The sequence below is a fragment of the Heterodontus francisci genome, chromosome 9 (assembly GCF_036365525.1).
Source record: "Heterodontus francisci isolate sHetFra1 chromosome 9, sHetFra1.hap1, whole genome shotgun sequence".
Taxonomy (NCBI): Eukaryota; Metazoa; Chordata; class Chondrichthyes; order Heterodontiformes; family Heterodontidae; genus Heterodontus; species Heterodontus francisci.
The window spans coordinates 7,907,920-7,933,813 of record NC_090379.1 but is presented as its reverse complement, the minus strand read 5'-3'; the positions used below and the strand labels follow the sequence as shown (position 1 = coordinate 7,933,813).

The 25,894-nt window shown below is 43.3% G+C and overlaps 1 protein-coding gene across 3 annotated transcripts in view; it reads right to left on the bottom strand.

Moving 5' to 3' along the window:
• Window positions 1–284: 284 nt before the first annotated feature.
• jag2b (jagged canonical Notch ligand 2b) overlaps window positions 285–25,894 on the bottom strand; it is a 244,731-nt gene continuing 219,121 nt past the window's right edge. For all 3 annotated transcript variants that reach the window (XM_068038507.1, XM_068038508.1, XM_068038509.1), the window contains 6 exons: window positions 24,546–24,661; window positions 16,093–16,341; window positions 15,009–15,140; window positions 5,339–5,495; window positions 3,668–4,102; window positions 285–881 (listed from right to left, as the gene is read on the bottom strand). In XM_068038507.1, coding sequence (XP_067894608.1) covers window positions 859–881; window positions 3,668–4,102; window positions 5,339–5,495; window positions 15,009–15,140; window positions 16,093–16,341; window positions 24,546–24,661 — 1,112 coding nt within the window. In that variant the 3' untranslated portion in view covers window positions 285–858. The remainder of the gene's footprint in view (window positions 882–3,667; window positions 4,103–5,338; window positions 5,496–15,008; window positions 15,141–16,092; window positions 16,342–24,545; window positions 24,662–25,894) is intronic.

The window sequence follows — 25,894 nt, the reverse complement described above, 5'->3', positions numbered from 1 at the left end:
GATATATTTCCAAGTCAGGATGGTAAGACTTGCAGGAGAACTTAGAGGCGATGGTGTTCCTGTGTGTCTGCTGGTGCTGGATGATGATCCAATACTGCAGACAAGGCCTCCTGAGTCCAGGATCATTGAGGCCAATGGCAGCACCCAAGTTATTGCCCTAGCTATCAGTACTAGCACTGAACCGAGTCAACCTATTAGCCTGAATAGGCATGGAAATAAATACACTCACCCCAGCATTAATCCATACCGATCCCCAAGAATAAAAACCATGAGGCACAATGGAAGACGTTAATATAAAACGCTTTAATAAATAGGTTTTTTTGAAAGTTATCTCTAAGAACTTGTCAAACAAAATGCACTAAAATGAACAGAGGACTTTTGCAAGGCAACGCAAGCGTCCTTATACAAAAAAAATTACAACTTTATTTGGAGTCCGTACATAAATTGTTCTGGTCATTTTCTCTATTTTAAAATCAGCCAGCCTGTTTTTTTTTTAATTTTCCACCCCGTTTCTTCAAACGAGATCATTTTTCCAGCCTCTCACTGTGCGGTCGACATCAATAAACGTGCAACGTGATTCAGAAAACAAAAGCTCTCATCCATAATTCAGAAAGAAAATGTCACAGTTAGCCCATTAAGTATTTTATATCACAATGAAGCGGAAGCCTATTTTGGTTGGATGAATTGTGGTCTGGATTTAACCTGAAGAAATTTACAATAAAGTTTAGCAAAAACAAGAACATAAGCCTAGTTTTTTTGCTTCCACATTTTGAATTGAAACCATTTCTCCTCAGTCAGGGTAACTTGTCGCAGGGTAGAATATTTTCAAACCACTTTTTGAGGTAAGCCACTTTTTGTTTAGTCATCAACCATTGTGTGTGCTGGAACAAAAGTAATATTTGCTTTTTATGAAAAATACATAAAAGAAATTGTTCCCTTCATTCATTTCTCTGCTCAAAGCTGAAATATATTCTTTACGCTTAATAGGCTTTTCTAGAAAAGAGTTGGTTAACATATGGGGGGGCGGAGAGAGAGGGGGGAAAGAGGGGGAAAGAGGAGGAAAGAGGAGGAAAAGGGGAAAGACAGGGAGGGGGAGAAAGAGAGGGAGAGGGGGAAGGGGAGGGAGAGGGGAAAGAGGACGGGGGAAGGGGAGAGGGGAAGTGGGAGGGGAGGGAGGGACAGGTGGAGAGGGGGGGAGGGGTTGAGGGAGAGGGAAGACTTTTTCCTCTGTGTTCACCTAGTCAGCTCCATAACATTCTTAGGTCAGAATTAAAGACTCTACGCAATAATGAGAGGTGGGAGCTGGAATAACAGAGGTGGGTTGGGCAACATTGAGGGGTAGTTTCACCTACTTTTGCCCCGTCTAAAACCAGATTAAACATTTTTAAGAATGTTCGAAGCGCACACAATCGCATTTGTCACAAAATAAAAACGGTGTTTAACGCCTGCACTCATCTTTTTTTAAAGAATTAAAAGTAGACCATGTGTGGAAGAGAGAATTGGACTTTTTTTTTTATTATTTAGTAGACAGCATGCATATGGGAACATGGACCTAATTCTCCTGCCCCTCTCCCCATATTTCCTGAATAACCACTTTTTAAAAAAAACTCCAGCTTTTGGAGGTGATTTTTGGTCTGGGGTCAGAAGATCCAAATTCAAGCTGCCACTCACTTTTCCCCCTCCACTTCTCCCATGGAAACCAGGCTGGGGAGTGGTGGGGGTGGGGAGGGAGGAGGGAGTCCCAGTAGGTGATGTGCAGGCAATGAATGGGAGTCGCAGAAGCATAACTGAAAGCATGCCGAATCTATTTACAGTTTGGGATTTTATGCATGAGCTTAACATAAAATAAAGGCCAACGTGTTCTGACCTTTAGCCAGATGTGAAGTTAAAGATTTCTAATGGAAAGACTAGAATAAGAGGTTTGCCTGTGTGCCTGCGCATGAGAGAAATGCCATCAAAATTCCTTTTCAATATAAAAAAAGGAATGGCATCTAAACAAAAAACTTGAATTAATATTTTTCTTAAGTTATTCAATCAAATATACACATCGATTCCTTAAGTATATACATATATACAGAAGCTTTGATCATACACTTACAATCGTTTATTTTATTATAGGACAATAAGGAAGGTACATAGTTCACCTTGTAATTAATATATATATATAAAAAAATCAAAATCAGCAGGACAATCTTTGACAGTTGCTATAGCAATTCAACCTCCAGGCACTTGCCACATCCCTCCAATACTGTAATCAGTGTGTCAGTGAATTAAGAGCAAGGCAAATTTGGGTCATTAAGCTGGCAGCCCTTTGTGGGATCTCGCTGTGTACAAAAAAAATGGGTGCCACTACACCCACCTGACATTCACCATACTTCAAGATAACTCGCCTTGTGGAGCTTCTTTCAAGGCATGTTCGAGATGTGTTAAAGAGCTGTATAAATGCACGCACCTCTTTTCGAAGAACGAACGGCAACAAGGCACTTCAGTTCCGTGGCATTTTTCTGAAGCGAAATTGTTTTTTTTTTGCTGAACATAGTTTGAGAGGAGGCTGTTTATTCCCCCCCACCCCACCCCAACCTCTGCCCATTGAAATACAAGTCTTGGGAACCACTCCCCTTGTATTCCATTAATACAGACTCCTTGATTACTCCTTCAGGGCAACAATTGCCAAGCAGTGACAATCGGGCCCAGCGTACAGCAGTGACAATCGGGCCCAGCGTACAGCAGTGACAATCGGGCCCAGCGTACAGCAGTGACAATCGGGCCCAGCGTACAGCAGTGACAATCGGGCCCAGCGTACAGCAGTGACAATCGGGCCCAGCGTACAGCAGTGACAATCGGGCCCAGCGTACAGCAGCTCCTCTTTCTCTCCTCACAATCACTCCCCTCCCACTGATACATCAAATGCTTCTTTCCTCTTTCTCCTTCCCAAAGTCTGGTGAGCCAGCAACTTCCCAGAAATGGAGAACTGCAGAAGGCCCAAACAGCAGCACGTTCACCAAAGCCAACAGTCTCGATTGAGAGGAGGAGAGGCTATAGGTCGGCAATACGATCCTGATATATTCTATAAATCCCTACTTCCCCCCCCCCCACCCCACAAACTAAAACCAACCCAACAGTGGGTAACTGCACCACAAGTGTAGAGAACAAACTTGAAGTCAGGTGAAAGGTCATCAAAACAACAGGTCAAGGTTCATCAATTGCCTCAGCCAGGAGGTTCCAATATACAAAGAAAACTATGCTAAGGTACTACAAAAAAAAGCCACAAAAAACTATGTAAACAATTTGTTTCCTTTAAAATGGGAGGATAATAAAGTAATCTTGGTTCCTCCTTCTCCATTGCTATGGGATCCAAAAGGTGATGCCCCCCATTAGCTTTTATGAGGAGAAAATGTATAGCAACTGGCAAAGAGATCTTGACACTGAACAAGTCACAAATAATTTATACAAGATTTAAAGAGACACTTGGTAAATAATGCTCTATACACACACCAAAAGAGAGACACTGATTGACCATGAAGACTCTGCTAGATGTTTTCAGTCTTACAGGACAAGGAGGCAATGAGGAATTTATTTTAGTTTCTCCCTCCCTTTCTCTCTCTCCAAAAAAAAAACTGTAGGCACAAAACAATTCTCCCATTTGTTCATACAGAAAGATCCTTACCTCCTTCATGGTTTGATGTATTCACATTTTTCAGGCAGCGGTTGTCCCTTTTGCCTGTCCGATGCGGCTGCTTGACTGGAGTCAACTGCGATGATTTAGTGTCGCCTTTTGCTGGCAAGAATGTAATTGTACATCTTTGGGAGGGGCACTTGTCCACGCCCAACTCCTCTTCTGCCTCCTCAACTGCCATTAGAGTCCGGCTGCAAGGGGCCATTAAATTTTTGCATTCGTATTGAATGTCTTTGTTGCTGCAGGGTTTATCGATGGGGTTCCTGATGGGCTTCAGGGGCTCCCACTGATTGTTCACAGTGTCCTCCATGGGCGGACGGCTTCTCTCTCGCTCTTTTCTCCGCTTCCGTGTCCACCACACACAGATGATGATGCAGATCAACCAGATCATGCCAAATGCCACACTTAGCAGCGGGACCAAGTATGCTGCATAAATCAGAATAAAGGGCGAGGGTGTTAGAATAATGTAAACAAGTGGCACTGAAATGTTTTGTAAAAAGTAAATGGCTTGTATTTTTATAGCACCTTTCACAATCTCAGGCTGTTCCACAGTGCTTTATAGCCTGTTATACACTTCTGAAGAGTTGTACTCGAGGAGAAAATGCAGCCAATGTGAGCACAGCAAGCTCCCACAAACAGCGAGAAGATTAAATGACCAGATAACCTGTTTTTAATGATGTCAGTTGAAGGATAAATATTGGCCAGGATACTAGGGAGAATACCCCTGCTCTTATTCAAAATAGTGGCCATGGGATCATTTACATCCACCTGAGAGGGTAAATGGTACTCAGTTTAACATCTCACCTGAAAGATGCACTGCCGACAGTGCCTCAGAACTGCACTGGGAGTGTCAGCCTGGATTGTGTGTTCAACAGTGGGTTCAATTAACCAGGAGAAATTGTAACAATATTAATTGCAGATTAAGTGTAGCACACAGGGTAGTGGCTGAATAAACACCTCTTCCCCTAAACTCTGTCCCATCAGAGGTGCTAGCCTTCAGATGAGATGCGAATCACTACCAGTCCTGGTGCATGTTAAGATTGCCATGACACTATCTGACGAACAAGAACAACTAATATTTTCCAGTTCTGAGGAATGGTCATTGATCTGAAATGTTAATGGCTTCTCTCCCCACAAATGCTGCCACCTTGTCAAGTATATCCACAATTATTATTACTTTGAAGTTCTCCCAGTGCCATGGGTCAACAGTCCTCCTTTAACCAAACACTAAAAATGCCCAGATAAGCAGGTCACTGGCTTCATCCTTTCCTACATTGCAACAGTGACTTCATTGTTCGTGCAGAATGGCTGCCATATTTGACAACACAATAGTCAATGTATTTAAACAAAAAAGTGATGTTGTCTGAGGGATAAATATTGGCCAGGACACCGATCTTTTAAGTCTACCTGAGAAGGCAAATGGGACTTCAGTTTATGTCTCATTTCAAAGATGGCACCTCCAACAACGCTGCACTCTGTCACTACTGCACTGGGAGCTCCAGCTGGATTATGTGTTCTGGAGTAGGACTTGAACCCAGAAACTTCTGACTCAAGAGACTCAGCCACGGACATCAGGTGGAAAGAGGACTTAGCTTCAGTCTAACAACATGCAGACAGACAGAACAGGCCAGGTCACATTAGTAAAAGAACAGTTTCCAATACCTGGTTGGGAAGGAGGAACGTACGCTGTCTCTATTTTCACCTCGATTACTGCGAGCATCATGGTGCTGTTTTGTCGTTTGGTCACATTGTCGACTATCTTCGTAACTGCCTCCCGAATCAGGATCCCATCCTGGTCCTCGCTATGTTGGGTAAATGACTAGCAGGGGTGGGGAGGAAAGAAGTAGAGCAAAGAGATGAAACCATATACAGAAGGTTTTGCAAATACAGAAAAAAAAAATCAGCAATCAAGCAACGGACCTCATTCATGAGCTTTGACAGCAGACATCAATGGGTTATTCAATCGTGAGGGCATCACAGCCAAATCCAACCTCCTGACACCAACTTTCCAGAGTGGTCTCCAGACAGCTCTCGGAAGCAGGAATTGATTACTGCCTCTATAATTCAGAAGGGCCCTACTGAGATCAGCCAACTGAGCAGAGACTGGCAAGTAAAGCCAGGACCTCCTGTGGTTTGTATTGCTCAGTCATCGGCTGGGTAAATCTATGGAGATATCAGGAGAGCTTGGTCTCTCCAGTAGCTAGCATCTGCATTTCACTTCCCTTTTCCTTGCCCATTTAGTAAAGTACCGACAAGTTAAATTCAGTTTGGGGCAGAGGGGGAAAGAAATGGAAGTGGTGTCCCAGGATCTTCCCCACCCGATTTATACTCAACTTCCCATTCCCAGTCATTGTTCCTTTGTAACAGAGGGATGGGGAGAATGTTGGGATTATCTTTAAGTGCATTTCAGAACATTTGCACAATTAGTGTCAAAGAGTTTCAAGGACCAAGAACGCTCAGCCTCAAATAAACAGCTTAATGGGGTCCTTGTAGGGATATACTAGAGACAACTCGAGTGAAGGATTCACTTGCCTTTCAGTTCCCAGACTTAATGGAGGGTATACGCCAATGAGCTCATCACAGAATCATAGAAATTTACAGCACAGAAAGAGGCCATTCGGCCCACTGTGTCCACACCAGCCGACAAGTGGCCATCCAGCTTAATCTCACTTTCCAGTTGTTGGTCCGTAACCTTGTAGGTTACGTACTTCAAGTGCATATCCAAGTACTTTTTAAATGTGATGAGGGTTTCAGCCTCTACCACCCTTTCAGGCAGTGAGTTCCAGATCCCAACCACCCTCTGGGTGAAAAAAGTTCCCCTCTCAAATCCCCTCTAAACCTTCTACCTTTACCCTACATCTATGACCCCTGGTTATGGACCCTTCAACCAAGAGAATAGGGCCTTCCTTTCCACTCTAACTTGTTCGTTCGTTGGCGTCATCCTCTTCCCAGGAGCTTGACTGTCATGGATCTTCACCTCTCTGTCCTGTGCTGTCCTTACACATTCTGCATAGGTCAGCTGCATCCAGTCCATTATATCTGCCATCCATTTTCTTCTCTGCTCCTACGTTTTCATCAATCTTTCCTTCTAATAATTGTCTGTGTCTACCTTCTGCTCGAATGATGTGACTGAAGTATTGTATCTTTCTCTTTGATGTTATGCACTAATTTCCTCTTTTCTCCAACCATTTCCAGCACTTCCTCATTAGTCAGTCTCTCGAAGACAGACTCTATTTAGAACTTCTATAATTTTATACACTTGAATTAGGTCTCAAAGAACAAAAACAAAGAAAATTACAGCACAGGAACAGGCCCTTCGGCCCTCCAAGCCTGCGCCGATCCAGATCCTCTATCTAAACCTGTCGCCTATTTTCTAAGGGTCTGTATCTCTTTGCTTCCTGCCCATTCATGTATCTGTCTAGATACATCTTAAAAGACGCTATCGTGCCCGCGTCTACCACCTCCGCTGGCAACGCATTCCAGGCACCCACCACCCTCTGCGTAAAGAACTTTCCACGCATATCCCCCCGAAACCTTTCCCCTCTCACTTTGAACTCGTGACCCCTAGTAATTGAATCCCCCACTCTGGGGATAAAGCTTCTTGCTATCCACCCTGTCTATACCTCTCATGATTTTGTACACCTCAATCAGGTCCCCCCTCAACCTCCGTCTTTCTAATGAAAATAATCCTAATCTACTCAACCTCTCTTCATAGCTAGCGCCCTCCATACCAGGCAACATCCTGGTGAACCTCCTCTGCACCCTCTCCAAAGCATCCACATCCTTTTGGTAATGTGGCGACCAGAACTGCACGCAGTATTCCAAATGTGGCCGAACCAAAGTCTTATACAACTGTAACATGACCTGCCAACTCTTGTACTCAATACCCCGTCCGATGAAGGAAAGCATGCCGTATGCCTTCTTGACCACTCTATTGACCTGCGTTGCCACCTTCAGGGAACAATGGACCTGAACACCCAAATCTCTCTGTACATCAATTTTCCCCAGGACTTTTCCATTTACTGTATAGTTCACTCTTGAATTGGATCTTCCAAAATGCATCACCTCGCATTTGCCCTGATTGAACTCCATCTGCCATTTCTCTGCCCAATCTATCTATATTCTGCTGTATTCTGACAGTCCCCTTCACTATCTGCTACTCCACCAATCTTAGGGTCGTCTGCAAACTTGCTAATCAGACCACCTATACTTTCCTCCAAATCATTTAAGTATATCACAAACAACAGTGGTCCCAGCACGGATCCCTGTGGAACACCACTGGTCACATGTCTCCATTTTGAGAAACTCCCTTCCACTGCTACTCTCTGTCTCCTGTTGCCCAGCCAGTTCTTTATCCATCTAGCTAGTACACCCTGGACCCCATGCGACTTCACTTTCTCCATCAGCCTACCATGGGGAACCTTATCAAACGCCTTACTGAAGTCCATGTATATGACATCTACAGCCCTTCCCTCATCAATCAACTTTGTCACTTCCTCAAAGAATTCTATTAAGTTGGTAAGACATGACCTTCCCTGCACAAAACCATGTTGCCTATCACTGATAAGCTCATTTTCTTCCAAATGGGAATAGATCCTATCCCTCAGTATCTTCTCCAGCAGCTTCCCTACCACTGACGTCAGGCTCACAGGTCTATAATTACCTGGATTTTCCCTGCTACCCTTCTTAAACAAGGGGACAACATTAGCAATTCTCCAGTCCTCCGGGACCTCACCTGTGTTTAAGGATGCTGCAAAGATATCTGTTAAGGCCCCAGCTATTTCCTCTCTCGCTTCCCTCAGTAACCTGGGATAGATCCCATCCGGACCTGGGGACTTGTCCACCTTAATGCCTTTTAGAATACCCAACACTTCCTCCCTCCTTATGCCGACTTGACCTGGAGTAATCAAACATCTGTCCCTAACCGCAACATCCGTCATGTCCCTCTCCTCGGTGAATACCGATGCAAAGTACTCATTTAGAATCTCACCCATTTTCTCTGACTCCACGCATAACTTTCCTCCTTTGTCCTTGAGTGGGCCAATCCTTTCTCTAGTTACCCTCTTGCTCCTTATATATGAATAAAAGACTTTGGGATTTTCCTTAACCCTGTTTGCTAAAGATATTTCATGACCCCTTTTAGCCCTCTTAATTCCTCGTTTCAGATTGGTCCTACATTCCCGATATTCTTTCAAAGCTTCGTCTTTCTTCAGCCTCCTAGACCTTATGTATGCTTCCTTTTTCCTCTTAGCTAGTCTCACAATTTCACCTGTCATCCATGGTTCCCTAATCTTGCCATTTCTATCCCTCATTTTCACAGGAACATGTCTCTCCTGCACGCTAATCAACCTCTCTTTAAAAGCCTCCCACATATCAAATGTGGATTTACCTTCAAACAGCTGCTCCCAATCTACATTCCCCAGCTCCTGCCAAATTTTGGTATAGTTGGCCTTCCCCCAATTTAGCACTCTTCCTTTAGGACCACTCTCGTCTTTGTCCATGAGTATTCTAAAACTTACGGAATTGTGATCACTATTCCCAAAGTAGTCCCCTACTGAAACTTCAACCACCTGGCCGGGCTCATTCCCCAACACCAGGTCCAGTATGGAGTCCCCTTAGACTCCTCTGTTCCAAAGAAAACCTTAGCTGATCCAAAATTTCCTCATAAGTAAAATACTCCAGTCCAATCCTTGTAAATCTCCTCTGTACCCTCTCTAATGCAATCACATCTTTCCTATAGTGCAGTGAGCAGAACTGCATGAAGTACTCAAGCTGTGGCTGAACTAGTGCTTTACACAGTTCCAGCATAACCTCCCAGTCTTGTATTCTATTCCTTGGTTAATAAAGGCAAGTAGACCATATGCATTCTTAACCACATTATCTACCTGTCCAGCCACCTTCAGGGTTCTGTGGACATGTACTGTTCCTCTATACTTAGTATCCTATTTATTGTGTATTCTCTTGCCTTGTTAGCCTTCCCCAAAGGCATTACCTCAAACCTCTCGAGATTGAACTCCATTTGCACTGTTTCGACTGCCTGAATAGTCCATTGATATCGTCCTGTTGTCTAAGGCTTTCTTCCTTACCAACTACACGGTCAATTTTTGTATTGTCCACAAACTTCTTAAGTCATACCCCCTCCATTCAAGTCCAAAACATTGATATATACCACAAAAAGCAAGGGACCTCGTACTGAGCCCCACTGGAAACAGCCTTCTAGTCACAAAAACACCCATCGACAATTATCCTTTGCTGGTAAAATTACAGTACGAGAGAAAGCTAGCTAGAAATATAAAGACAGTTAATAAGAGTTTCTATAGATATTTAAAAAAGAGTTAAAGAGTTGGTCCTATAGAAAGTGAGTCTGGGGAATTAATAATCGATAATAAGATGGCAGATGAACTGAACAGATATTTTGCATCGGCCTTCACTATTGAGGATACAAGTAACATCCCAGTATTAGCTGTAAGTCATGAAATGGAAGGGAGGGAGGAACTCAAGAAAATTTCAATCACCAGGGACAAATTGTTGGAGCTGCAGGCTGACAAGTCCCCGAGTCCTGATGGACTTGGTCCTGGGGTGTTAAAAGTGACCAGTGAGATAGCTGATGCGTTAGTTTTAATTTTCCAAAATTCCCTAGATTCGGGGAAAGCTCAGTTAGATTGGAAAATAGCGTATATCACTCCTTTATTCAAAAAGGGAGACAGAAAGCAGGAAACTACAGGCCAGTTAGCTGAACATCTGTCTTAGGGAAAATATTAAAAGTTATTAAAGAGGTTATAGTAGGGCATTTAGAAAAATTAAAGGTAATCAGACAGAGTCAACATGGTTTTGTGAAAGGGAAATCATGTCTAACCAATTTATTGGGGTTCTTTGAGGGAGTTACACATGCTGTGGATAAAGGGGAACCGGTGGATATATTGTACTTATATTTCCACATCAAAGGTTATTGCAGAAAATAAAAGCTCATGGTGTAGTGGGTAACATATTGGTATAGATAGAAGATTGATTAGCTAACAGGGAATAGTGAGTAGGCATAAATGGGTCATTTTCTGTTGGCAAGATGTAACGAGTGGTGTGCCAAAGGGATGTGCGCTGGGGCCTCAACTTTTTACAATTTATATAAATGACTTGGATGAAGGGACCGAAGGTATGGCTGCTAAATTTGCTGATGACACAAACATAGGTAGGAAAGTAAGTTGTGAAGAGGACAAAGGGATATAGATAGGTTAAGTGAGTGGGCGAAGAGCTGGCAAATAGAGTATAATGTGGGAAAGTGTCCACTTTGGCAGGAAGAATAAAAAAACATTATCTAAATGGAGAGAGATTTCAGAGCTCTGAGACGCAGAGGGATCTGGGTGTCCTAGTGCATGAATCGCAAAAGGTTAGTATGCAGGTACAGCACGTAATAAGGAAAGGTAATAGAATTTTATCGTTTATCGTCAGGGGAATTGAATACAAAAGTAGAGAGGTTATGCTTCAGCTATATAGGGCATTGGTGAGACCACATCTGGAGTACTGTGTACAGTACTGGTCTCCTTATTTAAGGAAGGATGTAAATGCGTTGGAGGCAGTACAGAGAAGGTTTACTAGACTAATACCTGGAATGGGCAGGCTGTCTTACGAGGAAAGATTGGACAGGCTAACCTTATATCTGCTGGAATTTAGAAGAGTAAGAGGCGACTTGATTGAAACATATAAGATCCTGAGCGGTCTTGACAGGGTGGATGTGGAAAGGAGGTTTCCCTTTGTGGGAGAATCTAGAACTCGGGGTCACTTTAAAAATAAATGGGTCGCCCATTTAAGACAAAGATGAGGAGAAATTTGTTCTCTCAGAGGATCATGAGTCTTTGGAATTCTCTTCCACAAAAGACAGTGGAAGCAGAGTCTTTGAATATTTTTAAAGCAGAATTAGACAGGTTCTTGATAAGCAAGTGGGTGGAAGGCCATCAGGGATAGGTGGAAATGTGGAGTAATCAGTTCAGCCATGAACGTATTGATTGGCAGAGCAGGCTCGAAGGGCCAAGTGACCTACTCCTGCTCCTAATTCCTATGTTCCTGCCCGAGCCAATTTTGGATCCAACTTTCCACTTTGCCTTGGATCCCATGGGCTTTTATTTTCTTGACCAGTCTGCCAGGTAGGAACGAAAAGCCTTGATAAAATCCAAACAGACTATATCGAATGCACGACCCTCATCGACCCTCCTTGTTAGCTCCTCAAAAAAATTCAATGATAGTCAGACATGACTGTCCCTTAACAAATTCAAGCTATCTTGTCCCTCAGAAATTTTTCCAATAATTTCCCCACCACTAATGTTGAGCTGATTGGCCTGCAATTACTTGGTCTTTCCCTTCCTCCATTTTTAAGCAATGGTATGTTGGGGAAAACATTCCACTGGTTGGAGTCATAGCTAGCGCAAAGGAAGATGGTTGTGGTTGTTGCAGGTCAATCATCTGAGCTCCAGGACATCACTACAGGAGTTCCTCAGAGTCCTAGGCCCAACCATCTTCAGCTGCTTCATCAATGACCTTCCTTCAATTATAAGGTCAGAAGTGGGGATGTTCGCTGATGATTGCACACCGTTCAGCACCATTCGCGACTCCTCTGATACTGAAGCAGCCCGTGTAAAAATGCAGCAAGACCTGGACAATATCCAGGCTTGGGCTGATAAGTGGCAAGTAACATTCGCGCCACACAAGTGCCAGGCAATGACTGTCTCAAACAAGAGAGAAACTAACTATCTCCCCATGACATTACGATCGCTGAATTCTCCCACTATCAACATCCTGGGGGGTTACCATTGACCAGAAACTGAACTGGAGTAGCCATATAAATACCGTTGCTACAAGAGCAGGTCAGAGGCTAGGATTCCTGCAGCGAGTAACTCACCTCCCGACTCCCCAAAGCCTATCCACCATCTACAGGTACAAGTCAGGAGTGTGATGGAATACCCTCCACTTGGCTGGATGGGTGCGGCTACAACAACACTCAAGGAGCTCGACACCATCCAGGACAAAGCAGCCCACTTGATTGGCACCCCATCGACAGCACCTTCCAAACCCATGACCTCTACCACCTTGAAGGACAAGAGCAGCAGATGCATGGGAACACCACCACCTGCAAGTTCCCCTCCAAGCCACACACCATCTTGACTTGGAACTATTACGTCGTTCCTTCACTGTTGCTGGGTCAAAATCCTGGGACTCCCTCCCTAACAGCATTGTGGGTGCACCTACCCCACATGGGCGGCAGAGGTTCAAGGGTAATCAGGGATGGGCAGAGCCAGCGATGCCCACATCCCATGAATGATTAAAAAAAAAGCTGCCCTCTGGCACCAGGCCTGTAGCAAGAAATGATTGGAAAATGATGGTCACAGCCTTTGCTATTTCTTCTCTTGCTTCCCTCAACAGCTCAAAATATATTTTGTCCAGGCCTGGGGATTTATCCACTTTCCAAGATGTTAAACCCCTTAAGACTTCCTCTGTCTGTTAATTACATTTAATATTTCTCACTGTTCCTCCCTGACTGCAATCTCCGCATCATCGCTCTTTTGCAAAAACAGATGTCAAGTACTCAAGAACCATACCCACATCCTCCACCTTCACACATAGGTTATCCTTTTGGTTCCCAATGGGCCATAGTCTTTTAGTTATCCTTTTGTTCTATATATTTATTTTAATAATCCGTGTTTTCCTTGATTCTACTAATTTCCTTTCATCTCACTCCTAAATTTTTTATACTCCCCTAGATTTTCTGCAGTATTGAGTAATTATAATTATCGGTAAACTCCCCTTTTTCTTTTTGCGGTTAGCACTGCAGCCTCACAGCTCCAGGGACCCGGGTTCGATTCTGGGTACTGCCTGTGTGGAGTTTGCAAGTTCTCCCTGTGTTTTCTCCGGGTGCTCCGGTTTCCTCCCACAAGCCAAAAGACTTGCAGGTTGATAGGTAAATTGTCCATTATAAATTGTCACTAGTACAGGTAGGTGGTAGGGAAATATAGGGACAGGTGGGGATGTTTGGTAGGAATATGGGATTAGTGTAGGATTAGTATAAATGGGTGGTTGATGTTCGGCACAGACTCGGTGGGCCGAAGGGCCTGTTTCAGTGCTGTATCTCGAATCTAATCTAATCTAATCTAATCTTTATGCTCTTCTTTAAACTTTTTGACATCGAACAGGCTCTGGAATTTTTAGTCCCACCCTTTTTCTTTAAGGGAACATATTTTCTCTGAACCCTCACTATCTCTTCCTTGAATGCTTCCCACTCTGGCAATGATTAACCTTCAAGTAGCTGTTTCCAGTTCACTTTAGCTAAATTACATCTCATCTTAGTAAAATTAGCTTTTCCTCAATTGAGAGCTTTTATTCCTGGTCTATCTTTGTCCTTTTCCATAACTACCCTAATTCTAACTGAATTCTGATCACTTCCACCAAAGTGCATCCCACCGATACCCTTTCCACCTGTCAGCTTCATTCTCTAAAACTAAGTCCAGAATCGCCCCCCTCTCTTGTTGGTCTTACTATAAACTGGCTAAAAGAAAAAGTTCTCCTGAATGCGTTTTAAGAATTCTGCTCCCCCTGTGCCTTTCACACTAATTTTATACCAGTTAATATTATGTAATTGAAATCCCCCACTATTACTGCTCTATTGTTTTTGCACTTCTCAAGAGATAGGCCTACATATTTGCTCTTCTATCTCCCTCTTACTATTTGGGGGTCAAAAGTACATTCCCAGCAGTGCTATTGCCCCTTTTTGTTCTTCAGTTCGACCCATATGGCCTCATTTGATGGTCCTTCCACCAGATCATCCTTCCTCACAACTATAATTGTTTCTTTAATCACTATTTTGCCGCCGCACCCCCCCCCCCCTTTTTTTATGCCCTTCTCTAACTGCAATCTGTCTTTTCTCTCTGCAGATACTTTTACTGCAGGATCAATAAAGTGCACCTGAAATAATCCTTTCATATAGGCCTGAACAGCAGGACAAGAGAGCACAGCATCAGGACTGTGAAGGGAGAGTTTAGACATCAGGAAATACTTTTTACACAGAGTAAACAGCTGGAATGGCCTGTCACAGCTGATCGGTGATGGATTTACACACAATATAAATAAAATACATGTGTCGCTAGACAGGAAAAACTCGTGTTGCACGTTTCTTCCATTCTACTAACAAAACTAGCGTAGACCCCATCCAAATCCAAACTAAACAAGTGCTAATTGGCAGGAACTCACTGCATTCAAGCAAAGCTTACAATCCCATTTGATCAAATGCAAGGCCAGTCACGACATGGTGGGTGAGCAGCCCATAAACCCAAGCAAGACAGTTACTTACGATGGCCACTTCCACTGCGCTGTCGGTGGTGTTGGCAAGATCGCACAACACAAACAGAGTCCGCTCCTTGGAGAGACTGCGCAGCACTGGTAGATACCTCAGTTCCGAGCATATGTATTCTACGGTAATGCCCTGGGAAGAAGAATTTGAAAATAATTTCAGAAATGCCCAGGTGAAGCGCTGCATAACTTACATTCAGAGCATGCCTAATCCACTAACATTTCTCAAGCAATAATAGAAATCTTTCTACACATTTAATCCCTGAAGACCAGGTGGCTCATGATACTGGCACTTTGCCACACTGTACTATATTTTGGTTAGAGACACTTAAGCATGTGGTTTCACCACTCAGACATTCTCCAAACTTGTTTGGGTTCTGTTTTATGCTACAACATAGGAACAGAAGTAAGCCAATGTCACCAAGCATTCACCCCTTTGAACCTGTTATGCCATTCAATTAGATTATGGCTGATCTGCATCTCAACTCCATTTATCTGCTTGGGTTCCATACCCCTTGATACCCTAACCCAGTAAAAATCCATCAATCTCAGTATTGAAAGTTCCAACTATGTCAGTATCTATAGCCTTTTGGTGGTCATGGGAAAAGAGATCCAGATTTCCACTACCCTTTGCGTGAAAAAGTGCTTTCCTCCTAAATAACCTAACTTTAATTTTCAGATCATGTTTTCCCTTCTCTCTTTCCCCAGAAGAGGAAACAATTTCTCTATCGACCCTACTGAATCCTTTCAACAGTTTAAACACATCAGTCAGATCACCTTTCGATATTCTATATTTCAGAAGTTGGGACTTCTTACCCGACCTTTGAAGAGGAGCCCATTTCACCAGTGATATACTTTTATTTCCCATCCTACGGCCTGGAGTGACAGTGTCAAGTTTTAAGTTGGATGTTCAAAAATAAACTGTGTTGGCACTGCCCAATCTCATTACACAAGACCACAATGGTCAGCAGAGAAGACTTCCATTGCATCTCCTCAGGGTGGACTGAACACAGATCCCAACAAATACATTCAAACTCCACCGACGCGCTCCCAAGAATCCCTTGCACCTGCACAGTCTCCCTTACCTTTGGAATCTTTTCCTTGTTGAAGATGAGTGTGATCTTTGCACAGTTATTGTCCAGTTGACCTGTGTTAGGTTGGCATTTAGAGTTAATGGGCAGAGTGTTTAAGGAGTTACACTCCCCCCAGTCAGTACAAGGAGGAGAGAAACACTTCAGCCACGGGCTGACCTGGCACTCCTGGGCCTCTGGGCACATGAAGTTTTCATGGCCAGGCTTTTCACGCAACAAGCAAGACTTCTGGCCGCACCATACCTATTGAAACAAACACACACCTTGTGGGTCAGCACACCAATTTAATAACAGGTTAAAATGAGCCAATGACTAATCATTAAATTCCCTATCTTCATGTGTTAACACATCCAGTCAACATTGTAAAGCCGTTGACCTCAGGATGTTCCAAGGTACTTTGCAGCCAATGAAGTACTTTTCGAAGTGCAGTCACTGTTGGAATCTAGATAAAAGCAGCAGTCAATTTATGCACAAGCTGCCATAAACAGCAACGAAACAATGACTAGATAATCTGTTTGACGATGTTGGTTGATGGATACGTATTGGTTAGGAACTGGGGAGAACTTGCCTGCTCTTCTTCAAAAAGTGCCTTGGGATCTTTTTCACATACCTGAGGAGGCAGATGGAGCCTCGGTTTAACGTCTCATCCAAAGGATAGCACCTCTGACAGTGCAGCACTCCAACAGCACTGTATTGAACTGTCAACTGATACTTTGTGCTCAAGTCTCTGGAGTGGGACTTGAACCCATGACCTTCAGACTTAAAGAAGCTACCCACTGAGTCAAGTTACCCTTTCACTCATTAACAAACTGACCCAAACTAATTATTCACCAAGGCCAGTTCTGATGAAAGGTCACTGAACTGAAACGTTAACTCTGCTTCTCTCTCCACAGATACTGCCAGACCTGTGGAGGATTTCCAGCACTTGGTTTTTATTTATTCACTAAGGCCAATGGATAAACACCAGGGTCTTCCATTAAACACTGGAGAGTTAGGAGCAAGGAATGGTCAATTGGAATTTTTTCACTCAGTTACCAAAGAAACAGACAGTTTAAGTAGGTTCAAGAGACCGCCGATGTTTTGTGAGAACATGCAAGAAAAAAATGAACTCAGGGATATGGTGATGGAGAGCTGGAGTGGAGATCACAAGGGATCTTATCCAGTTCCTAAAGGTTCTCCTCACTCTAGAGGAGTTTTACTTTCCCCACAGTAACCTGATGACAGCACCAGTAGGTGCCTCAGGCACAGACCAAATGCAAATGGTAAACACATCACAAAAGTAAAAATGACTGATGCAAGGAGTCACAATCTTGGGGGGCATATTTTGAGTCTAAGTTGAGAAAAAAAACAAGCAAAACCTCTCAGTTTAACCAGTGCCTTGTGTTTAATTACCAACCACCTTTCTACCCTTTCCATCCACCTCTCCCAGTACTAGCATTGGGCTGTGGGCACCACAGTCACTAGTAACTTTGCAAACATTCATCCTTCCCTTGCAAACCTGGTCAGGAAGTACTGGTAGGCTATTTGGTTGCTGATTGCTTCACAGTCTAACCCAAGCACAACCCACCTGATGACACTAGAGCGATAGGCATAGTAACCCTGGCTTGTTCCCTCCCCCATCACATTTAAGAACATAAAAACATAAGAACTAGGAGCAGGCAATTCAGCCCCTCGAGCCTGCTCTGCCATTCAATATGAACATGGTTGATCTCATCTCGGCCTCAACTCCACTTTCCTGCCCATTCTCCATAACCCTTCAACCCATTACTAATTAAAAATCTGTCTATCTCCTCCTTAAATTTACTCAATGTCCCAGCATCCACCACACTCGAGTAGTGAATTCCACAGATTCATGACCCTTTGAGAGAACTAATTTCTCCTCATCTCTGTTTTAAATCTGCTACCCCTTATCCTACAACTATGACCTCAGGTTGTAGATTGCCCCATAAGAGGAAACATCGTCTCTACGTCTACTTTGTCAATCCCCTTAATCAATCTAGTGAACCTCCTCTGAACTGCCTCCAATGCAACTACATCCCTCCTCAAGTAAGCGGACCAAAACTGTACGCAATTCTCCAGGTGCAGTCTCACTCATGCCTTGTACAGCTGCAGTAACACTTCCCTACTTTTATAATCTATTTCTTCAGCAATAAATGCCAAAATTCCATTTGCCTTCCTTATTACCTGCTATACCTGCATACTAGTTTTCTGCGATTCATGCACGAGGACACCCAGATCCCTCTGCACCGAAGCACTCCGAAGTTTCTCTCTATTTAGATAATAATTTGCCTTTCTATTCTTCCGACCAAAATGGATAACCTCACACTTATCCACGGTAAACTCCATCTGCCAAATTTTGGTCCATTCACCTAACCTATCCATATCCATTTGTAAATTTCTTATTTCTTTACTGCAACTCACTATCCCTCCTATTTTAGTGTCATCTGCAAATTTGGCTATAGTACCTTCTATCCCTGCACCTAAGTCATTTACATAGATTGCAAATAGTTGGGGCCCGAGGACCGAACCCTGTCGCACCCCACTAGTTACATCTTGCCAACCAGAAAAGGAATCATTCATCCCGACTCTGTTTTCTGTTGGTTAGCCAATCCTCTATTCAAGCTAATAAATTGATCCTAACCCCATGTGATCTTACCTTGTGTATTAACCTTTTGTGCGGCACCTTATCAAATGCCTTCTGGAAGTCCAGATATACTACATCTACAGGATCCCCATTATCCACTTTACTTGTTACATCTTCGAAGAACTCTAGCAAATTAGTCAAACACGATTTACCCTTCATAAAACCATGCTGACTCTGATGGATTGCGTTTTGACTTTCTAAATATCCTGTTATTACTTCTTTAATAATGGATTCTAACAATTTCCCAACGACAGATGTTAAACTAACTGGTCTATAGTTTCCTACTTTCTGCCTCCCTCCTTTTTTGAATATTAGCATTTTTCCAATCCACTGGAAGCTTTCCCGCATCCAGGGAATTTTGGATTATAACTAATGGATCCACTATCTCCGCTGCCACTTCCGTTAAGACCCTAGGATGTAGGCCATCAGGCCCTGGGGACTTCTCTGCCTTCAATCCCAATAATTTGCTCAGTACTATTTCCCTAGTGATGATGATTGCTCCAAGTTCCTCCCTTTCTATAACTTCTGCATTACCTGTTACTATTGGGGTGGTACTAGTGTCCTCCACCATGAAAACTGAGGAAAAATACTGATTTAGTGTCTCTGCCATTTCTGTGTTCCCCACAATTAACTCCCCAGTCTCATCCTCCAAGGGACCAACATTCACTTTAGCTACTCTCTTCCCTTTTGTATACTTATAGAAGCTTTTACTATCCATTTTTATATTTTGCGCTAGTTTTCTTTCATAATTTACCGTTGCTCTTTTTATTACTCTTTTAGTAACCCTTTGTTGATCTTTAAAAGTTTCCCAATCTTCCAGCCTGCCACTGCCCTTTGCAATATGGTATGACTTTGTTTTTATCTTTATGTTATCCTTAACTTCCTTGCTTAGCCATGGATATTTTTCCCCCTCTTACAATCTTCCTCTCTGGAATATATTTTAGCTGGGAGGAATTGAATATCTCCTTAAACATCTGCCACTGCTCATCAACTGTCCGAGCATTTAGTCTTCCTGCCCAGTCCACGAGGGACAAATCTGTCCTCATGCCTATGTAATTACCTTTGTTTAACTCCAGAACGCTAGTGTGGGACACCAGTTTCTCCAGGAGCAGCGAGGCCTATTGTATTGCACCCGCCTCTCCCCCACCAACTTCTGAGATCATCACAGCTCAGTGATGGAACCGAGGATCATCTAGCTGCGATGGCCGAGTCCCAGTTACCCATCATTGTTACATACAAATTACAGCACAGAAGCAAGTCACTCAGCTCAACTGGTCCAAGGGGTCTTTACATTCCACATGAGCCTCTTCCTCTGACCTTACCAGCATAACGTTCTATTCCTCTCTCCCTGTGTTTATCTAGCTTCTCACAGAATAACAGTGCAGGAGGCCATTTGGCCCATCGTGTCCACACTGGCTCTCTGAAAAAGCAATTCCCTCAGTTCCATTCCCCCGCCTTCTCCCCGTAACGTTGCACGTTCTTCCTTTTCATATAACCGTCTAATTCCCTTTTGAATGCTTCAATTGAACCTGTCTCTCCCACGTTCTCAGGCAGCGCATTCCAGACCTTGACCACTTGCTGAGTGAAAAAGTTTTTCCTCAGGTCACTTTTGCTTCTCTTACCAAATATTTTAAATCTGTGCCCTCTTGTTCTCAATCCTTTCATGAGTGGGAATAGTTTCTCTCTATCTACACTGTCCAGGCCCCTCATGATTTTGAATACCGCTATCAAATCATCTCTCAGCCTTCTCTTCTATGTTCCCCACAATTAACTCCCGTCTTTTCTGAATGGAGGGCTGTGACTAGTGGTGTTCCACAGGGATCAGTGTTGGGACCTTTGCTGTTTATAGTATATATAAATGATTTGGAGGAAAATGTAGCTGGTCTGATTAGTAAGTTTGCAGACGACACAAAGGTTGGTGGAGTTGCGGATAGTGATGAGGATTGTCAGAGGATACAGCAGGATATAGATTGGTTGGAGACCTGGGCGGAGAAAGGGCAGATGGAGTTTAATCCGGACAAATGTGCGGTAATGCATTTTGGAAGATCTAATACAGGTGGGAAGTAAATGGCAGAACCCTTAGGAGTACTGACAGGCACAGAGATCTGGGTGTACAGATCCACAGGTCACTGAAAGTGGCAATGCAGGTGGATAAGGTCGTTAAGAAGGCATACGGCATGTTTGCCTTCATTGATGGGGGCACAAAGTATAAAAATTGGCAAGTCATGCTGCAGCTGTACAGAACTTTAGTTAGACCACACTTGGAATATTGCATGCAATTCTGGTCGCCACACTACCAGAAAGATGTGGAGGCTTTGGAGAGGGTGCAGAAGAGGTTTACCAGGATGTTGCCTGGTCTGGAGGGTATTAGCTATGAGGAGAGGTTGGATAAACTCGGATTGTTTTCACTGGAACGACGGAGGTGGAGGGGCGACATGATAGAGGTTTACAAAGTTATGAGTGGCATGGGCAGAGTGGATAGTCAGAAGCTTTTTCCCAGGTTGGAAGAGTTAGTTACTAGGTGACATAGGTTTAAGGTGCGAGGGGCAAAGTTTAGAGGGGATGTGCGAGGCAAGTTCTTTACACAGAGGGTGGTGAGTGCCTGGAACTTGCTGCCGGGGGAGGTGGTGGAAGCAGGTACGATAGCGACGTTTAAGAGGCATCTTGACAAATACATGAAAAGGATGGGAATAGAGGGATACGGGCCCCTTAAGTGCAGAAGGTTTTAGTTTAGACAGGCATCAAGATCGGCGCAGCCTTGGAGGGCCGAATGGCCTGTTCCTGTGCTGTACTGTTCTTTGTTTTTCTCTTCTCCAAGGAAAATAATCCTAACTTCTCCAATCTATCTTCATAACTGAAATTCCTCATGCTTGGAATCATTCGCGTGAATCTTTTCTGTACTCCTCCAATGCCCTCACGTCTTTCCTTAAGTGTGGCGCCCAGAACTGCATGCAATACTCTTTAAACAGGAGATGGTTTGGGTACAGTCAAAGTACATTCCCATGACGGGGGAAAAGGTAAGACAAACAAAGCCAGAGCTCCCCAGATAACAAAAGAGATACAGAGTAAAGTGAAATAGAAAAACAGTGCACATGACAGATGTCAGGTTGCAAATACAACTGAGAACTAGACTGTATACAGAATTTCAGAGGGGAAGTGAAAAAAACAAATGAAAAGCAAAAGAGAGTATGAGAACAGACTGACAGCTGACAAAGAGGAATCCAAAGTCTTCTTTAGTAAAAGCATGGTAAAAGAGGTGCCATTTGTCTTCCTAATTGCTTGCTGTACCTGCATGCTAACATTTTGCGTTCCTTGTACAAGCACACCCAAGTCTCTTTGAACAGCAACACTTACAAGTTTCACACCTTTAAAAAAATATTTTGCTTTTCTAATACTCCATCTGCCATCTTGTTGCCCACTTACTTAACCTGTTTATATCTCTTTGCAGCCTCTATGTCCTTCCCCATAGCTTTCCTTTCCACCTATCCTTGTATCATCAGATACATTACTCTGTTTCTTTACCCAAGTCATTGATATAGATTTTAAACAGCTGTGACCCCAGCACTAATCCTTGCAGCACTCCACTATTCACTGCCTGCCAACTTGAAATGCCCCATTTATGCCCACTCTTTGTTTCCTATCTGTTAACCATCCTCTATTCATGCTAATATATTATCCCCCACCAAATCCATGAACCCTTATCTTGCCTATTAATCTTTTATGTGGCACCTTATCGAATGCCTTTTGGAAATCCAGGTATATATCTACTGGTTCCCCTTTATCTACCCTAGTTACATCCTCAAAAAACTAATAAATTTGTTAAACAGGATTTCCCTTTAGTAAAACCATGTTGACTTGTTCTGATCATACTGTGCTTTCCTAAGTGCATTGTTAAGACTTCCTTAATAATCGTTTTCAGCATTTTCCCAATGATTGATGTTAGGCTAACTGGCCTGTTGTTCACTGTTTTCTCTCCCTCTTTTCTTGAAAAGCGGTGTAACATTTGCCAACTTCTGATCTGATGGGACTGTTCCCAAATCTAAGGAATTTTGGAAAATCATAGCTAGCGCATACACTATCTCTGCAGCTATCTCTTTTAGAACCCTACGGTATAGGCAATGAAGTTCTGTGGATTTGTTGGATTTTAGTTAAGTTTCTCCAATCCATTTTCTCTGCTGATATTAATTTCCTCACCTCTTTTTAGCCCCTAGATTACCATCTATTTCCGGTATGAAATTTGTGTCTTCTACTGAGAAGGTGGACAAAATATTTTGTTCAATGCCTCTGCCATTTCCTCATTTTCCATGATAGAGTCAGAGAGATACAGCACCGAAACAGGCCCTTCAGCCCACTGAGTCCATGCTGACCATCAACCACCCATTTATACTAATCCTATATTAATCCCATTTCCCTCTCCCATCCCCACCTTCCCTCAAATTCTCCTACCACCTACCTACGAGGGGCAATTTATAATGGCCAATTTACCTATCAACCTGCAAGTCTTTGGCATGTGGGAGGAAACCGGAGCACATGGAGGAAACCCACGCAGTCACAGGGAGAACTCGCAAACTCCACACAAGCAGTACCCAGAACCGAACCGAACCCCGGTCGCTGGAGCTGTGAGACTGCGCCGCCCATAATTCCACTTGTCTCTGCGTCTAAGGGAGCAACATTTACTCCAGTTACTCCCTTCATTTCTATATACTTACAAAAGCTCTTACAATCGGTTTTTATATTTCTGGCTAGTTTACTCTCGCATTCTATTTTTTCCCTTTATCAACTTTTTGGTGGCCCTTTGCTGGTTTCTAAAATACTCCCAATCCTCAGACTTCCTACTGTTTTCTGCTACATTGTAAGCCTCTTCTTTTAATCTAATACCAGTCTAACTTCCTGGGTGAGCCACGGATGGGTCTTTCATGCTGAGATTTTGTTTTTCAATTTTTGTTGAGCATTTTGAATTGTTTTTTTTTTTAAAGGCTTCCCACTGTTTATTTACTGTCATACCTTTTAGTCTATTTACTCAATTAACCTTAGTCAGTTCTCTTCTCATACCTATGTTTAAGTTTAAGGCTTTGTTTTTTTGTTGTAAGGCTTTGTTTAAGTTTTAGACTTAGGGTTGGAATTCCAGAGAGTGGGCTTTCCAGCAGACAGCATGGCAAAGGGAGGGGAAATGCAAGAGGCCGCAGTCAGAGGAACTAACAGTTTGGGGGGGGGGGGGGGGGGAGAAAGAGGAGAGGGAAGTTGTAGGGTTAGAGAAGGGTGGACAGAGATGAATGAGAACTTTAAGTTGGAGGCATTCAGAGCAGGATCAATGCAGGCCAAAGGTGGTGGGTGCATGCCAACTGACGTTGGATATATGGCCTGTAAAGTTTTGGATGAGAAGATTATGCAGAATGCAAGGTTGGCTCGCAGAGTACTACAATTGCCAAGTCTAGAGGTGACAAAGTTGAGGGATGATGGTTTCAGCAGCTGGTGTGAAGACAGGTGATGTTACCGATGTGGAAGCAGATGGTCTTTGTGATGGAGAGGGTATGGCGTCAGAAGCTCAGCTTAGGGTTTTCAGGATGGTAATAAAAGCAAAATACTGCAGATGCTGGAAATCTGAAATAAAAACAAAGTGCTGGAAATACTCAGCAGATCTGGCAGCATCTGAGAGAAGCAGAGTTAACGTTTCAAGTCTGTGACCTTTCAAAACCAATAGGCCTTTCTATTTTTGACTGTTAACCCTTGAGTCTTACAGGATACTGTAGAATATTTTAAAAAAAAACAGGTCCCTCAGTTGAAGATTTGAAGTCTGCCATACCTTAGTGCAGTTCACATTGCCATTCAGGCACTGACAAGTGTTGCACTCCTGCTCCCACCGGATTCCATGTGGATGGTACTGTCCTGACATGAAGCACGACTTCCCAAAGCCAATGACTGCAAGGAAACAAGTCAAAGTATTAGGTTCTTTGCTGGAGATTAACAGCTCTCAGATCACAGATTTTCTTGCTCATTGAGGGAAACTATGTCACAGGAACCTATCCATCCTTTTGGATACAGTGCGAGAAGATTGCCATTTTGAGATATTGGTAGAAATATCACAAACAAATGTAAAGATCACATTTACAATATAACTAAAAAAGTGAACACCAAACACTCCCAGGATAGGTACAACACAGGGTTAGATACAGAGTAAAACTCCCTCTACACTGTCCTAAGCACTCCCAGGCCATTTACTGATAATTCAAGTTTGACCTATCAGCTCATGGCCCAATTTAGCTAGGAAGGTTGACAAAATTATGATGGGCACAAACCCAGAGCTCAAAGGTGAACAGATTGTATCTGAACTGACACCACCTAGCCCTCCACAGCATTCATATTAAATTCCTGTTATGCAGAATAATGCAGTTTTCTGTCTGCTCCCTTCTTTACATATGTAATGAAGGTACTTGTGTAGGATGTTTTTCTGTGCACATTCTTGCCAAGGTCAAGCCCCAGAGAAACTGATTTTGTTTGAGAAAAACAGTGACAGATTGTGAGCTCATTGAAATGAATCAAGCTGGGTTATTCCATTTTCCTTGTAGTGAGGCACAGCAAGCGAGCTCGAGAGCAAACGTGACATTATAACAAAAATAGGAGCAGTCGTAGACCAAATGGCCCCTCGAGCCTGCTCCGCCATTCAATACAATCACAGCTGATCTTCTGCCTCAACTCCACTTTCCTGCCCTATCCCCATATCGTTCGATTCCCTGAGACCAAAAATCAACCTACCGATCTCAGTCTTAAATATAATCAATGACCTGGAAATGCGGGGCAGTGACACCTGTTGGGAGAACATGGCAGGGGGCAGGGACCAGAGGCAAAACAAGGAAAAAAAAAAATTTGTGCAGCAAGTTATGGTCTGGAATATACTGCTTAAAAGGGTGGTAAAAGCAGATTCAATAGTAACTTTCAAAAGAGAATTGAATGAATACTTTAAGGGGATAAGAACTGCCGGGCTTTGGGAAAGAGCAGGGAGAGTGGGACTAATTGGATAACTCTTTCAAAGAGCTAGCACAAGAACGATCGACCGACTGGCCTCTGTCTCTGCTGTTTAACTCCATGATTCTATGATTATGCATAAAGTGGAGCCACACTTGCGTTCTTCCCACACATCACTAAAATGCCAAA